The sequence below is a fragment of the Stegostoma tigrinum genome, chromosome 1 (genome assembly GCF_030684315.1).
Source record: "Stegostoma tigrinum isolate sSteTig4 chromosome 1, sSteTig4.hap1, whole genome shotgun sequence".
Lineage (NCBI taxonomy): Eukaryota > Metazoa > Chordata > Chondrichthyes > Orectolobiformes > Stegostomatidae > Stegostoma > Stegostoma tigrinum.
In genome coordinates, this window is record NC_081354.1 from 105,620,736 (window position 1) to 105,635,852 (window position 15,117).

The 15,117-nt window shown below is 40.2% G+C and overlaps 2 protein-coding genes across 9 annotated transcripts in view; one reads left to right on the forward strand and one right to left on the reverse strand.

The window, feature by feature from the left end:
- zar1 (zygote arrest 1) overlaps positions 1–15,117 on the forward strand; it is a 31,197-nt gene that overhangs the window by 5,473 nt on the left and 10,607 nt on the right. Inside the window, exon 3 of one of the 2 annotated variants that reach the window (XM_048544292.2) lies at positions 116–201. The exons of the other annotated variant lie outside the window; for it this stretch is intronic. Within the exon in view, the coding sequence (XP_048400249.2) occupies positions 116–124 (9 nt within the window). The 3' untranslated portion in view covers positions 125–201. Of the gene's footprint in view, positions 1–115; positions 202–15,117 lie in introns of those variants that run through there. 2 annotated transcript variants of the gene reach the window in all.
- The window catches only part of fryl (furry homolog, like), a 361,259-nt gene that overhangs the window by 2,818 nt on the left and 343,324 nt on the right, over positions 1–15,117 (reverse strand). For 6 of the 7 annotated variants that reach the window (XM_048544223.2, XM_059647684.1, XM_059647683.1 and 3 more), the window contains 2 exons: positions 12,059–12,169; positions 1,669–1,853 (listed from right to left, as the gene is read on the reverse strand). In XM_048544223.2, coding sequence (XP_048400180.2) covers positions 1,669–1,853; positions 12,059–12,169 — 296 coding nt within the window. Of the gene's footprint in view, positions 1–1,668; positions 1,854–12,058; positions 12,170–15,117 lie in introns of those variants that run through there. The other variant, XM_059647686.1, reaches the window with a different exon arrangement.

Here is a 15,117-nt window from a genome sequence, read left to right on the forward strand (position 1 = left end):
GGTTTGCCAAGGTGAAGGCAAGGCAATCAAATATAACCTATATGAAATCTATACAATGCATTAAATTAATTCTAGTTTTATTTTTAAAACATTTATAATATTATTTTCTTACTAGTTTGTCTAGCCTACAACAGACTGCCATTAACTAAAAGGACTGCGAATTCTTGAAGCCCTACAAATTAAAGGAATTTTGAACTGGACACTTTGAACAAAAATTTTTCTATGTGCCATATTATGATTATGATGATGATAATAAAACTGACTTGAACATTTTAAGTTTATATGTCTTTTTAAAATAGCAAAATGTCCAAAAGGTATCTGACAACAGCATTATCAAACATGTTTTCACAGCCACATTAGACGATATAGAGAAGATAACTAAATGCTTTGTCAAATTACCTACTAACCTCATCCCACCTCCTTGACCTGTCCGTCTTCCCTGGACTGACCTATCCCCTCCCTACCTCCCCACCTATACTCTCTCCACCTATCTTCTTTTCTCTCCATCTTCGGTCCGCCTCCCCCTCTCTCCCTATTTATTCCAGAACCCTCACCCCATCCCCCTCTCTGATGAAGGGTCTAGGCCTGAAACGTCAGCTTTTGTGCTCCTGAGATGCTGCTTGGCCTGCTGTGTTCATCCAGCCTCACATTTTATTAGCTTTGTCAAAGAAATTGGTTTTAAGGAGGATCCTAAAAGAGGCTGACAGGGGAGGAAATGCACTGGCTGCTGAAAGCTTAGGGACTCCGTGGTAGAGCAATCACATCGGGGATGATCAGGAAAATTGAAGATTTTAAGGGTGAAAGAGATTACAGAAATTGGAAAGGTCAAGACAACAGGGCTGTTAAAACAAGATTAAATAATTTTAAATTGAGGTATTACTTAAAAGGGATCTAATATAGATCAGTGAGTGCACAGGGTGATGGGTGTGAATGGGAGTTGATGTGGCTAAGGATTGTAGCTTTGGATAGCCTCAAGCTTAAGGAGAATCCACTCTGGTCGGCCAATTAGGAATGCAGGCATAGATAACATTTTCAGAAGCAGTTGAGATGAGGTGAGGTGGAAATCAGCGATCTTAATGAAGGTGTGAACATCCAGTTAGAAGCTTGTCTCAGAGTCAAATATAACACCAAAGTTACTACAGTCTGGTTCAGCCTTAGCTTCTTGCTCAGGAAAGGGATGAAGACAGTAGTAAATAATATAATTTGTATTTGAAACAGAGGAAGATGACTTTAGTCTTCTGACTATTTAGTGGCAGATTCATTTGCTCATTCAGGACTGGATGTCTCTCTGCTTGTTGCTTCTGGTTTTTTTTAAATTTAGCTTCTGGTTAAACAATGCCTCAATTTTATATTCTCAACCTGATTTACAAAACCTTTCATAACCTTTTCTGTTCCAGTTTAGCAGCAAAACATGCATCATAAATACTGCAACAGCTGGTTGGAACAAAACATTACAAACTAGATATCAAATATATTTTAGAAGTTTTTTTTTAAAAAGGTTGAAATAATAGGCTTTAGTATAAATTATGCTATGTGGTTCAAAGTACTAGTAAAAATGATCTTGTGTATCACCAGAAATTTTTGGTAACAACCCAAATTGCTAAATGTGGTCTGTTCTTGCTGATGTTATTGTTTCATTAAATGACTATTGAATAGTTACATAATTACCTGAATGCTTTGACCTGAGAAACTGCAGATGGCAATTCCTTGTTTCTTAAAGTTTCAATGAGCGAGTGAATAGCAATCTCTGTGCATGTCTGCAGGGCTTCAGGAACTTCAACTTCATTACTGAAATCTTCTGCCTCTTTCAGGCTGGCTTCCAACCAAGCCAGTTCCTCTGACATATTTATAACCTGAAAATGAATAAAAATGAGAATTTAGGATTTCAATTTTATTCCTGAGAGAGTTTTTAAATTAATACTACCATATATTACAGATTATTCTGTAAACAACTTGAAGAACAATAGTAATTTAGTCTTCAAAACATGATGTTTCTCATTTCTATCAGATGACAACTGAATGATGGACACAATCTCCATACATAATTTGTAAAATGGAAATGAAATATATGTATTGCACTATTACAATAATTCAGTGAACATTTACTTTTGGACCCATTGTTAATCCATTCTTTGTCACCCGCGCTGTTGACTGCCAGATCAGGAGCATAACCAGCAACTGATACATACTATGGATGTCAGCAGGCAAAAATTAGCCTCTTTCTGACTGATCAGGAAATAGCTACTCTTATACAAAAACTATTAGTGCTATTAGCCGCAAGGAGAAAATGGGGATAATCAATACCGGTTTGTGTTCTGTACAAATACCAGGCATCTGTGTTCCCAGGTTTCTTTTGACATCATTTGCACCGCAGGGATCGTAGATATCACAAAAGGGTAATGTAGCCAAGTGATTGTGGTTACTGGACAAGTAAGAAACCATGAGTTTAAATCTCATTTGAACCAACTGATTTTGTGTCCTGCACTACAAAAGCTGCTGAACTGTTGTAAAAACATTAGTGAGTCATTGTGCCTTTCAGGGAATGTTGTTTGACATCCCCGTAGGACTGGCTTGCATATAGATCCAGTACCATACACCATCCTTCACTCAGAATGTCCACTGAATTCATTAACAAAGCATCAGTTGTAAATATTAGCTCTGCAAGTTCAACAATAGACAAATAAGGTGATAACTCTATCATTATATCAGGGTAAGTTTAAGATGAGTTCAACCCAGTCAACTTCACAAAGTCTTCCTCACTAATGTGTGATGATTGGTGCCCATGTCAGAATAGTCTGACAAAGACCTACCGACAGAATCTTATGAATCACCATGGTTCCTCATCATGTTTCCCAAATATGTCCCGTCATACTTGCAGGCAGATGGGCCAGACGTTGGAGTCAAGTGACAGTCAATATTACCTCAGGAACATCATCGTCAATAAAACCTCCATGTAAATAGAATCTCACATGCAATCCCACAATCTGTTAGATTGTTATTCCATGTTAATTATCACTTCAAAACTTGCAAGATACAGAATGCATGATGGATGTGTCATTCAAAGACCAAAGTGATGAAATAGTCCTTATTACTTACAAGCATTGGCTGAAGATCACAAATGTCATACTGGGATTGGTAAAAGTAAATAAGTAATAAGTAAATAAGTGATAAGTAAAATCAACAGGAGGAAACTTATTTGAATTTGTTGTCACTAATCTACCTGCCACAGACATATATATTCATCACAGCATTGTAGAGATACTGAATAGTTCTTGTCAGGTCAAAAACACAACTCCACGAGGATATCCTTCATTGTTCAATGTGTCACCACAAAAATGCTCAGGTGATATGGAACAAGAACAGATCTAGAAACCCAAAACTGATTCTCTAAAAAGGCATCGGATATATTAACAACGTCGTATTGTATACATGGGATCTGTACCCCTACTTCCCGGCACGTTATACTCCATGTTCGAAACAGGGAATAAATTGTACCTCACTTCACGTGTAGAATGTTGTACCGGATGTGGTAAGGAGGCTACCTAATAGGAAACATCATAAGCCTGAATGCATGTCAAACACTAAACAATGACCAAAGATAGAGTTAAATTGTTCACTCTACCAATGTATCAGCAAAAATGTTTGGAGTGATACTGCATTTAGTCAAGAATGTTGATTGTCATTCAGACAACTGACGGTAGAAGCTGGTCCTACGAATGACCAACTGTTTCCTTAACTGCAGTGGAGGTCAGGATTCTTGCAAACGCAAGGTTGAAGCTTTTGCAAGAAGCTGGATTCAAAAAAAATTGAATAAATGTTATACTCTGCCTCTTCTCAAGGATGCCACCATCATAGACAGTCCAGTTAATTTAGTTCATCAATGTAAGAAGCAAATAAATGAATTGGAAGCATCAAATGTTATGGAGCTTGATAACATTCCAAGTGTTGTATCGAAGACCTGCCTTACTGACTGCTCTCTACAGCCTAGATACGGTCAGCAATATTTGTTTTAGCTTCAACTCTGTTCAGACTCTTTACAGTACAGGTCAACAAGATTATCTTTCATTCCTTGAAACTCCAAAGAGTGTAGGCCCAATTTAATCAACTTCTTCTCAAAAGACAATTCCTCCTAGAAATCAATTTATTGACTCTTCTCTGAATTATGAAACTAAATGTAGGGATGTCCAAAGAAACTTGGGGTTTCTGGTGCATAGACAAGAATCCAGATAACTAATGAAATACTGGCCTTTATATCTGGGGGACTGGAGTGTAAGAATGCAGAGTATACAAAACCCTGGTTGGACACTACTTAGAGTACTGTAAGCAGATCTGGGCACCATGTCTTAGGAAGATATATTGGCCTTGGAGGGAGTGCAAGATATTTTTACAATGATGCTGGGATTTCACAGATCAAATTTGAGAGATTATACAAATTAGGCATGTTTTAACTAGAATTTAGAAGGAGTGATCCGATTGAAATCTTCTAGATATTATCAGGAAAAGACAGGGTGAATAAACTATTTCCAATGGTTAGGGATTCTAGAACCAGAATTAGAATGAGAATTAGAACCAGACCAAGCAACTCTGAGGAACCAAACAATTTGCAGTTATATGGAGTCCTGTCATGCCCCAAGCTTCCCAAATGTCTTTAATCAGAGAATGTCCTGGAACTTACTACCATATCACGTGGTAGTAGTGATAGCAAATGCATTGATAATTAGAAGTTGCTGGAAAACCTCAGCAGCTCTGGCAGCATCTGTGAAGAAAAAAAATAAGATTTAATGTTTCAGATCCAGTGGTGCTTCTTCAGAATTGATGGTACGTTAACTCTGATTTTTTACTTCACAGATACTACTAGACCTGCTCAGCTTTTCCAACAAATTCTGCTTTTGTTCCTGATTTACAGCATCTGCAGTTCTTTTGGTTTTTATTTAGCATAGATAAATTTGTAAGGAGAAAACATGCTAATGAGATGGTGTACAACGGGTGGAGAATCATGTGCAGCAAAGCTGTTACTGCATTGAAAATTCGAAACAATTCTCCGTAAATAAGTTTTGCCTCAGTAGTTATTTTGAAATCTGAAGACTCTAAAGAAGGTAAAGCTACCTTAATGATGCTCAGTCTTTACAGTATTTAGACAAGTAATCACACTAATTCACATTATTTAAAATTGCAACTATAGTTTTACAACATTCAACCCATCTACTTTTTTGAATGAAACTATCTGCTTCCCAGCTTACTCCCACATGAAAAATTATTGGCAAAATTGAGATAGGATTAAGGTCATGTTGTGGGAATGCCAACACATTCAACTTCCTTGTCTTTTCACACATCACAATTTGAATACATCATTACAGTTATGGAATTCAGGAAAAGGACCGTGAGGAACTTGCAGTTTTATAAAAGAAATGGAGAGGTATTGGGGCTCTGTCAGGCTTAAAATTGGACAAAAACCCTAGCCCAAATGAATGGCATCCCAGGCTGCTGTGGGAAGTGAGCCAGGAAATTACAGAGGCTCTGAGACAAATTTTTAATTCCTCTGTGGCCACAGGGGAGTTGCCAGAGGACTGCAAGACAACTAGTGTGGTTTTACTTTCTAAGAAGGGTGGTAGAAATGAACCAAAAAATTACAGACTGAGTCTCATGTCAGTGGTAGGGAAATTATTCAGGAATATTCTGGAGTGAATTAATACCTACTTGGAAAGGCAGGGATTAATTAGGAAAGTCAGCATGACTTTGTCAGAATCATAAAAACCAAAAGAACTGCAGATGCCCAAATCAGGAACAAAATCAAAATTGCTAGAAAAGCTCAGCAGGTCTGGCAGTGTCTGTGGAGAAGAAAACAGTTAACGTTTTGGGTCCGGTGACCCTTCCTCTGAACTGATGGTGGCTGGAAAAATGTCAGTTCATATGCAGAAAATAGGGAGGTGGGTGGGCTAGGGAGTAAACAATGAGACAGAGCCCAAAGAGAGAGAAAGACAGTTGGACAGACAAATGAGTTGCTAACGATCAGGCTGGGAGGGTGAATAGTTGTTAATGGGGACTGTTAGCGACTAACAACAGGGGGTGTGTAGCGGCAGGCTATGTGGTAACAAGGGGTAGGGGGCTGGGACATGGGAAAGTTTAGACCCTAAAATTACTGAACTCAATATTGAGTCAGGAGGGCTGTAGGGTCCCCAAGTGGAAAATGAGGTGTTCTTCTTTCAGCTTTCATTGGGCTTCACTGGAACACTGTAGCAAGCCGGAGACAGACATGTTGGCCAGGGAGCGAGGTGGTGCATTGAAGTGGCAGGCAACAGGTAGTTTAGGGTCTTTTTTGCAAGCAGAATGAAGATGTTCAGCGAAGCGGTCGCAGAGTCTATGCTTCATTTCCCCAATGTAGAGGTAGCAGAAATGGTGTCTGATCATCAGCCATTTCTGCCACCTCCAGCAAGATGCCACCACCAGACACACATTTCCCTTCCCTCCCTTATCTGCCTTTTGCAGGGATTGTTCCCTCCGGGACACCCTGGTCCACACTTCCTTCACTCCAAACACCTCCCCACAGCACCACGGCACCTTCCCCTGTAACCAATGAAGATGCAACGCCTGCCCATTTACCTCCTCCCTCCACAGTATCCCATGGCCCAAACATATCTTCCAAGTGAAGCAACACTTCACCTGCACTTCCAAGAATCTAGTCTACTGCATTCGCAGCTCACAATGTGGTCTCCTCTACGTTGGGGAAACGAAGCGTAGTAGTGTGGCGCAATGATCTCCACATCGCCGAGGCCAGACGCCAGCTCTCTGACCCCTCCTGTTATCGCCCCCTTGATCATAATCCCACCCCTAAGCACCAACCATCAACTCCCAAACCATCCACAACCTCATCACCTCAGGTGACCTCCCATCCATAGTCTCTAACCTTATTGTTCCCCAACCCTGCACTGCTCACTTCTATCTCCTTCCCAAAATCCACAAACCTGACTACCCTGGTTGACCCATTGTCTCCGCCTACTCGTGCCCCACCAAACCTATCTGGACTCTATTTTCTCCCCCTTTGTCCAGTAACTCCCTACCTACATCCGTGACACCCACGCTCTCCATCTCCTCCAGAACATCTAATTCCCGGTCCCCAACACCTCATCTTTACTATGGACATCCACTCCCTATACACCTGTGTTCCTCAAGCAGATGGCCAAAAATGTCCTCCGCTTCTTCCTGTCCCACACGCCTGACCAGTCCCCCTCCACTGACGTCCTCAGCTGCTTATCCAAACTCGTCCTCACCCTCAACAACTTCTCCTTTAATTCCTCAAACTTCCTACAGACAAAGGTGGCGGCCATGTGTACCCGCATGGGCCCAAGCTATGCCTGCCTCTTTGTAGGACACATAGAGCAATCCCTTTTCATAGGACACATGGAGCAATCCCTCTTCTGCACCTACACTGGCCCCATCCCCCACCTCTTCCTTTGTTACATTGATGACTGTATCGGCGCTGCCTCGTGTTCCCACGAGGAGCTCGAACAGTTCATCCACTTCACTAACACCTTCCACCCGAACCTTAAGTTTACTTGGACCATCTCTGACACCTCTCTCTCCTTCCTGGACCACTTTGTCTCCATCTCTGGCATCCACCTGGAAACCAATATCCATTTTAAGCCTGGCTCCCACAACTACCTAGAATATTCCTTCTCTCACTCATCTTCCTGTAAGAAGGCCATTCCCTTTTTCCAATTCCTTCACCTCCACCACATCTGCTCCTGAGATGAGGCATTCCACTCCCGAACATCCCAGATTTCCTCTTTTTCCAAGAATTGCAACTTCCCCTCACAGTGATCGAAAATGCCCTCGACCGTGTCTCCCACATTACCCGTGACTCATCCCTCACAATCCCTACCCATAATAATAACCAAAACAGAAACCCCCTCGTCCTCACACACCACCCCACCAATCTCCAAACCAATGCATCATCCTCCGACATTTCTGCCATCTGCAATCCAACCCCACTACCAGACATTTTTCCCTCCACACCCTTGTGCGCTTTCCGGAGGGACCACTCTCTCGGTGACTCCCTTGTCTGCTCCACACTCCTCTCCAGCCCCACGACCCCAGCACTTCTCCCTGCAACCGCAGGAAGTGCTACACTTACCCCTCTACCGCCCCCCTCACCCCCATCCCAGGCCCTAAGAAGACTTTCCACATAAAACGGCTGTTCACCTGCACATCAGTTAATGTGATATACTGTATCCACTGCTCCCGTCATGGCATCCTCTACACTGGGGGAAACCAAGCGGAGGCTTGGGGACTGCTTTGCGGAACATCTATGCTCAGTTCGCAACAAACAACTACACCTCCCAGTCGCGAACCATTTCAACTCCCCCCCTCAACTAACTCCTCGGACGACATGTCCATCCTGGGCCTCCTGCATTGCCACCATGACGCCACCCGAAAGCTGTGGGAACAGCATCTCATATTTTGCTTGGGAGCCCTGCAGCCCAAGTGTATCAATGTGGACTTAACAAGCTTCAAAATCTCCCCTCCCCCGACCACATCCCAAAACCAGCCCAGTTAGTTCCCGGCCCCCTAACCATTCCTCCCACCTCAAGCCCGGGCCCCATCCCCTACCCACTAACCTTATCCCACCCTCCTTGACCTGTCCGTCCTCCCTGGACCGAACAACCCCTTCCTAACTCCCCACCTACATTTACCTTCACTGGCTCTAATGCTCTTTGACCTGTTTGTCTCCTCTCACTCTATCTTCTCCTTTATCCATCTTCTATCCGCCTCCCCGTCTCCCTATTTATTTCAGAATCCCCTTCCCCTCCCCCATTTCTGAAGAAGGGTCTTGACCCGAAACATCAGCCTTCCTGCTCCTCTGATGCTGCTTAGCCTGCAGTGTTCATCCAGCTTCACCCTGTGTTATCTCAGCTGTTCAATGACTTAGTTAGGACAGGAAAGCAGAACAGAGACACACATTCATGTAATCCTGGCATTTGTCACACACAACTCCACTTCTTCAAGTCTACTATACCATGCCATTCTTCTGTCCAAAATAGTTTGCAGGCGCATCCATCCTTCTCTGTCCATATACTTGATTACATTCCCATCTGATCATCCATTATAGATACTCATTCTAAGTTTATCTATTGCCATACCTTTTCTTGCAACACCTGTAACAAAGTGTCCAGTCCAACTTTTGCTATATGCTGTTGCTCTCATTCATGGAGCTCCTGTTTCCGTCTTTGCAGTACAGCACAGGACATAAGGCAGAAAACTTGAAGTGGCTCTCCCACCATCTCATTACTTACTAGCAATGCTAGAGGAGGTAGCATTGGATTTACAGAGACTCGGTCTATTTACCTTCTCAGTCGGAGGCTACCTGGCTAACTTCTGACAGAACTAAACAGCATATAGACAAACAGTATGCACCATTTACCCTTGATGTTAACTAGTGAGTGAAATATGATCATGTGCGTAATGATCAACATGACAACGGAGAAAACAGTTATTCTCAGATTCAAACAGTTTATGCACCAGCTCAGACACAGGTCTCACTGAATTTAGGAAGATAGTCCAGCTTTCAACTGGTGCTTTGTGCATCACCAGTAAACAAGGGCAGATGATGGAGGTAGGAACAGCACAGTGAAGGAGTCAAGATACCATAACTTCTGCTCATCCGGCTTCAGACGTTGAAACATTGTGACTGTTGAACAGGAGGACAGAGCAGGAACAAAGGATGTACAATAAACTGGCAAGCCTTCCAGTAGATCAAGATACAAAGATTGGATGAGTGCATCCCAAGTATGAGTGTTATGCTGTTGACATCCTTGCAACCTTCAGGCTATGGACACTGGTGTCCCAACATTTTTTTATTATTGTCATTCATGAGTCCAAACACTGCTAACTAGGCCAGATTGCTTAATTGCCTTAATTCTTTATTCCCTAATTGGCCAGAGGAGAGCGAAGTCAAGGAAGAACAACAGATTTCATTCCCTAAGTGACGATGTAAACAGGATGGGTTTTTCCAACAATTGACAATGGTTGCACAGTGATCATTAGACTCTCAATTGCATTCTGTTTTTATGGAATTTAAATTCCCACTATTTTCCATGATGGAATATGAATTCACATCCCCAGAATATTGTCTGGATTTCTGGATTAATATCCTAGTGAAAGTACCACTAGCCCCCATGTCAAGGAAGCTTACCCTCTAGTTTTATACTTTATCTTGCTCATTTGAGCTGTACTTCTCTGCTTGACTATTGTCTCTCCTGTAGACCAGTAGGCCTATAAGGAACAGGTAGTTACCGCTCCTGCTGGTGCTGTCAATGCCACTGGCCATCTTGATCCTGATCTACACTCATGATGGTCACAGTTCCAACGTAGAGGTCATGCAGACAAGATTTCAAAAGTGGTGAAAATAATATCTCAACATAGATAGTGTCAAACAAGAAATCATCCAAGAGATTTTGGCAATTTTTATCCCCCCAATAGTCTTGTGTTCATTCCCTCAGTTGTTTCTGTTTTCACCTTGCTTTCATTAGCAAGTTCTGACATTCAAGGTCCAATAGATGAGCCAACTCTCTCATGGGGTCTGCTTAGTTGTGGTTATATACAGACAAATGCAGAAGTCATTGGGTGGAAGCTGACTTACCCAATGTGTTGTCAATTGCCATGATTTTAAACTTAAATGCACACAGTCCTGCAAACTAAAACTTAGTTCTGTTCCTAACACAAGGGAAGAAGCATTGCTCCATTTAGTTCTGGGCAATTAAGTAGAAAAATAACTGATATACAAGCACAAAAATTGAGAAATAGCAACCATAATTTCAGTATGGTGTGAAAAATTGAAAGGAGGATACCGAAATCAAAAAGGCAACATGTGAGATAGAAAAGAGATCTAGTCAATGAAATTGAGCAGAAATATTAGTAAGCAGTGCAGCAGAAACAAACCTACAAACAGGCAGTAACTACTGTGCAAAATAAAATATGTTTCTGCAAGGTGAAACAAGGGTGCATTAAAAAAGTGTTCCACAGATAAACAGAAATTAAACTACCTGAAAAGTAATTGGGAGATATGATACATCTGATGCTTACTAAAGATATTCAAAAAGCAGATAAATATAAAAAGGAAATTAATGTCAAAGATTTTGTCAGCATTGATCCACTAGACAGCGTCAGAGATGGAAAAGTATTGCTGAGGATTGAAATGAAAGATCAGAGATTTAAAAGGAATGAAGCAAAAGGATGCCAGATGATCTAAAAGACAATTGTAAGTTATTTTTAAAAACTTTTCAATAAAACAATAATTCAAGAGAAGGTAGGAAGATTCAGGAATGAAAGAATGAGTTGAGCTGCAGAGGATGAAGTTTATCATCTTCTTCATGCGAAAATATAATCAATTATTTTAAATTCTGGTAGAAGTCTAAACAAAGGTTTCTTTAGAGGTGGCAATGGAACAATTAGAGGTAGTTGTTATAAATAAATTGGTTTCAAAAGAAATATTAAGCCAGACAGTATTGTAGAGACTGCAGCTGCATGTTGTGAGATGTCAATTTCCCAAAGTAGCTGAAACCAAGTGAATTGTACAAGGGGTGAAAATTCTGAAGGGTAATCCACTACATCAGGTACCTTTCAAAATGCTCCTTAAAGTTGGAAAATTCCAAGAGTTTCAATTCACCTAAGCTTAGTAGTAACCCTGGAAAAATTAGAAGATTAAAAACCTGTTCTAATTCTTTATGTAATAATCAAACTGAAATTCTGACTTACCACTGACCTTTGATTACAGCCCATCCCTCGATCTGGACACTTCACCCAAGATAATAACCCCTTTCATCCAATCCAACCCAACCACAATACCACTATACACAATAAGACAGGGTTCAGTGCAGAAGTTATCTAAAAGTAAGTGAGACAGAACTTCCAACTCTAATTGGAATTTCAGGACTATTATCTTTATCTTTATTAAAATTCAAGTTGGATAAGTCATCAAGTAATGACATTACAGAAAGAAATGGGCATGACACCCAACAGAACACAGATTACAATTTGTGCTAGAAACAACATTTCAAGTTACCTCAGCCTTTTGCTTGATGGTGTCTACTTGACTGATAAGTTTACAGTAGGCTTGATACAAGAGCAGTAGTTGAAAATGCAGTTTGTACAGTCTTCGACACAGCTCCAACTCCTAAAAAGAATCAACGTAAGTGAATTAGCAAATGCACTAAGTTGAAGATTAATCACAGCCAGTTTTCTGCAATGAAATGTTAAAGATGGTTATTTAATAATTGCGAAGAAGTGCCAGCTTTAAATGAGCTGATACAATGTAAAGCTAACGAAAGGCACGTGAAAGCTGTCATGTGCACTACAGTCATAGTTACAACTTCAGCGTAGTAAGCAAAACATCAGCCCATTGCTACATCTGATACAAAGAAGCCAACAATACTGAGGCAGACAGCTACCTAACAGTTAGTGAAAAAGAGGTTAAATCTATGACATTCAGAAAACATGATAAATCATAGACTATTCCTCAAAATAATTTAAAATCTTACTGCTGAATTGATAGCTACATATTGCATTTCCTATGCATATGAGAGATTTTAAAGTAATCTGAAACACTAGGCTAACCAAATTTGTATCCTTTACTTGGTACTAAGTTCAAAATATCAATATTACAGAATATCTGAATGTACTCACTCATTGTCATTAACTGCTCCCTTCTCAATGGCAATATCCCTACCAACTGGCATCCACTAGCCAACCATTCAGTATTCTCTTCTTATACAGTACACAAGTTAGTTTCCTCTTTACTGGTATTTTTGTGATTTGTCCCATTTAGTGCAAGGTGAAAAGCTTTGATAAGATTTTTTTTCAGCAATACTCAAGATTATGAAGTGAAGAAAATAACCTGGCTACTGCAGAAACAGCCAGTTTGAATGTGAATCTGCTAAGATCAAAATCTAGGCTAATGACTCAGTGTTTCATCAATATTAGTTCCTCATAATATTTTACAAGTTTCCAAATGACACACTTTCACTCATTTCACAAGTATTGCAACAATTGCTTTGTACCATCTTTAGGCAATAATTGCTATTCTCAGCCAATGAGATTACTAATTGTATAGTATTGAGAAAACACTGTTTCTCAATGTCTTTTTTTGTGTTTGATAAAACATTCTCCTCTTATAAATAGAAAGAAAATTGGAACAAATGGCTCCTTCACTGTCAAATATTTTTGGTTTAGATAAATGGGTACCTTTCCTATAAATTACTAAATTCTAAACACCTACTTTAATCGCAGGGTCCAACATTCTTTAGAATCCTCACAGATTTTTTCATTATCTTTATTTTATTCTTTTATTAAGTTTGAATTATGAGCTGGAAATCACTGGGCTTTGGGTCAGCTTGGGTTAGAAAGAAAATAACTAACCAGGCAAGGTTTGTTTGCAAGGCTAGGCCTGGAGGCTAACTGAAGGCTGAGCCTTGATTAAACAATTTAACGGACACAGCAACTTCTGGGAAAAGCATTATGTTTAAACAGATAGCAGAAGTTAGCTATTACAGAAAACAGCACCTGGGAGTTGGTCTGGAGAATACCCTATCTTCAAACAGATGGCAGTTGTTGGGGTCTTGGGGAATGTTGATCAATTTATTAGAACAGAACCAGAATTAAAGTTTTTTAAAAACTATTTTTCTAAGAGATGGTTCTGGGTTACTGTCGAAACATGAAGATTTGAGAGCACCTTGTGTAATCTGATACACGAGGTTCCAGAAGCCCAGAAAAAGGAAAGATGAATTAGAAATTTTGCTGTTTTTGCCAGGGTGAACTGAGAAGGTGACGTTAAACAATGCATTTTTTAGGACATTTAAGTAATTTGGCAACTTTTTTAATTTTCTTTTATTTATCCCTTAACTGTTTGTTTGTCTACCTGTCTTTTGTGTGAATGGAGCTACAAACAAACTTTTTTCTGAAGAAGGGTCTACGCCTGAAATGTCAGCCTTCCTGTTCCTCTGATGCTGCTTGGCCTGCTGTGTTTATCCAGCTCCACACCTTATTATCTCTAGAAACAAATATATTGGGTTTAAAGTACAGACATTACTCAGCTGTTTAATGTTCTCTCAGCCAAAGGTAGTTAGTATTTAATAAATTAAGTCTTTTATTTAAGATACAAAACTAGTGTTTGGAAATTGATTATGCACAGGGTCTGAGATTGGTAATTCAAATATCTGATTAGGAACAATTAGAGTGACTATCTGGGGGTCTTCTACAGTTTAATTTTACTATGTTGCAAATCCAGAAGTAGAAAGGCTGCATTGATTCAGATACCGGTCTCTGTGACATAACAGAAAGAAGCTATTTAGGGGGAGGTAATCGCCTAGTGGTATTATCACTGGACTGTTAATCCAGGGACCCAGATATGTTCTGGGAACCCAGGTTCAAATCACGCCACGGCAGATGGTGGAATTTGAATTCAATAAAATATCTGGAATTAGGAACCTGGGACTACAAATCCATTGTCGATCATCAAGAAAAACGCACCTGGTTCACTAATACCCTTTAGGGAAAGAAACTGCTATTCATATGTGGTCTGGCCTACATGTAACTCCAGACCCACAGCAATGTGGTTCACTCTGAACTCCCCTTTGGGCAATTTGGGATGGGCAACGAATGCTGCTTAGTCAGCGACACCCTCATTCCATGAATGAATAAAGGATAAAAAAACAAAAACGTCTGTACTGCCCTTTTAGAAAGAACTACTTAATTTGCTGCACTGTCCTCATCTTTCCCCGTTTTTTAAAGTACTAATATTAATCCTAACAAATAAGTTCTTCACCAAAAATAGTCTTTGTACAGGTACATAAAAATTTTGCTATACTGAGTTATAAGAGATCCAGAAAAAATTCAAAGATGAATTAACCACACATTCCAAAGGGATTCACAATGTTATTCCCTTCCCAGTTATCATCCCAAACTAACAGGAATTTAGCTACCTCTATTTGAATTTTTCATTACTGCTGAGGAAAGTCTTAATGCACCCCTGAAGATTCTGAAGGTATAATGAAATTCATCTCCATTACCATTTGAAAAGTGAAACAGCTGAAAAGAATCATGATTAACTTGGATCATTTTTCAGTC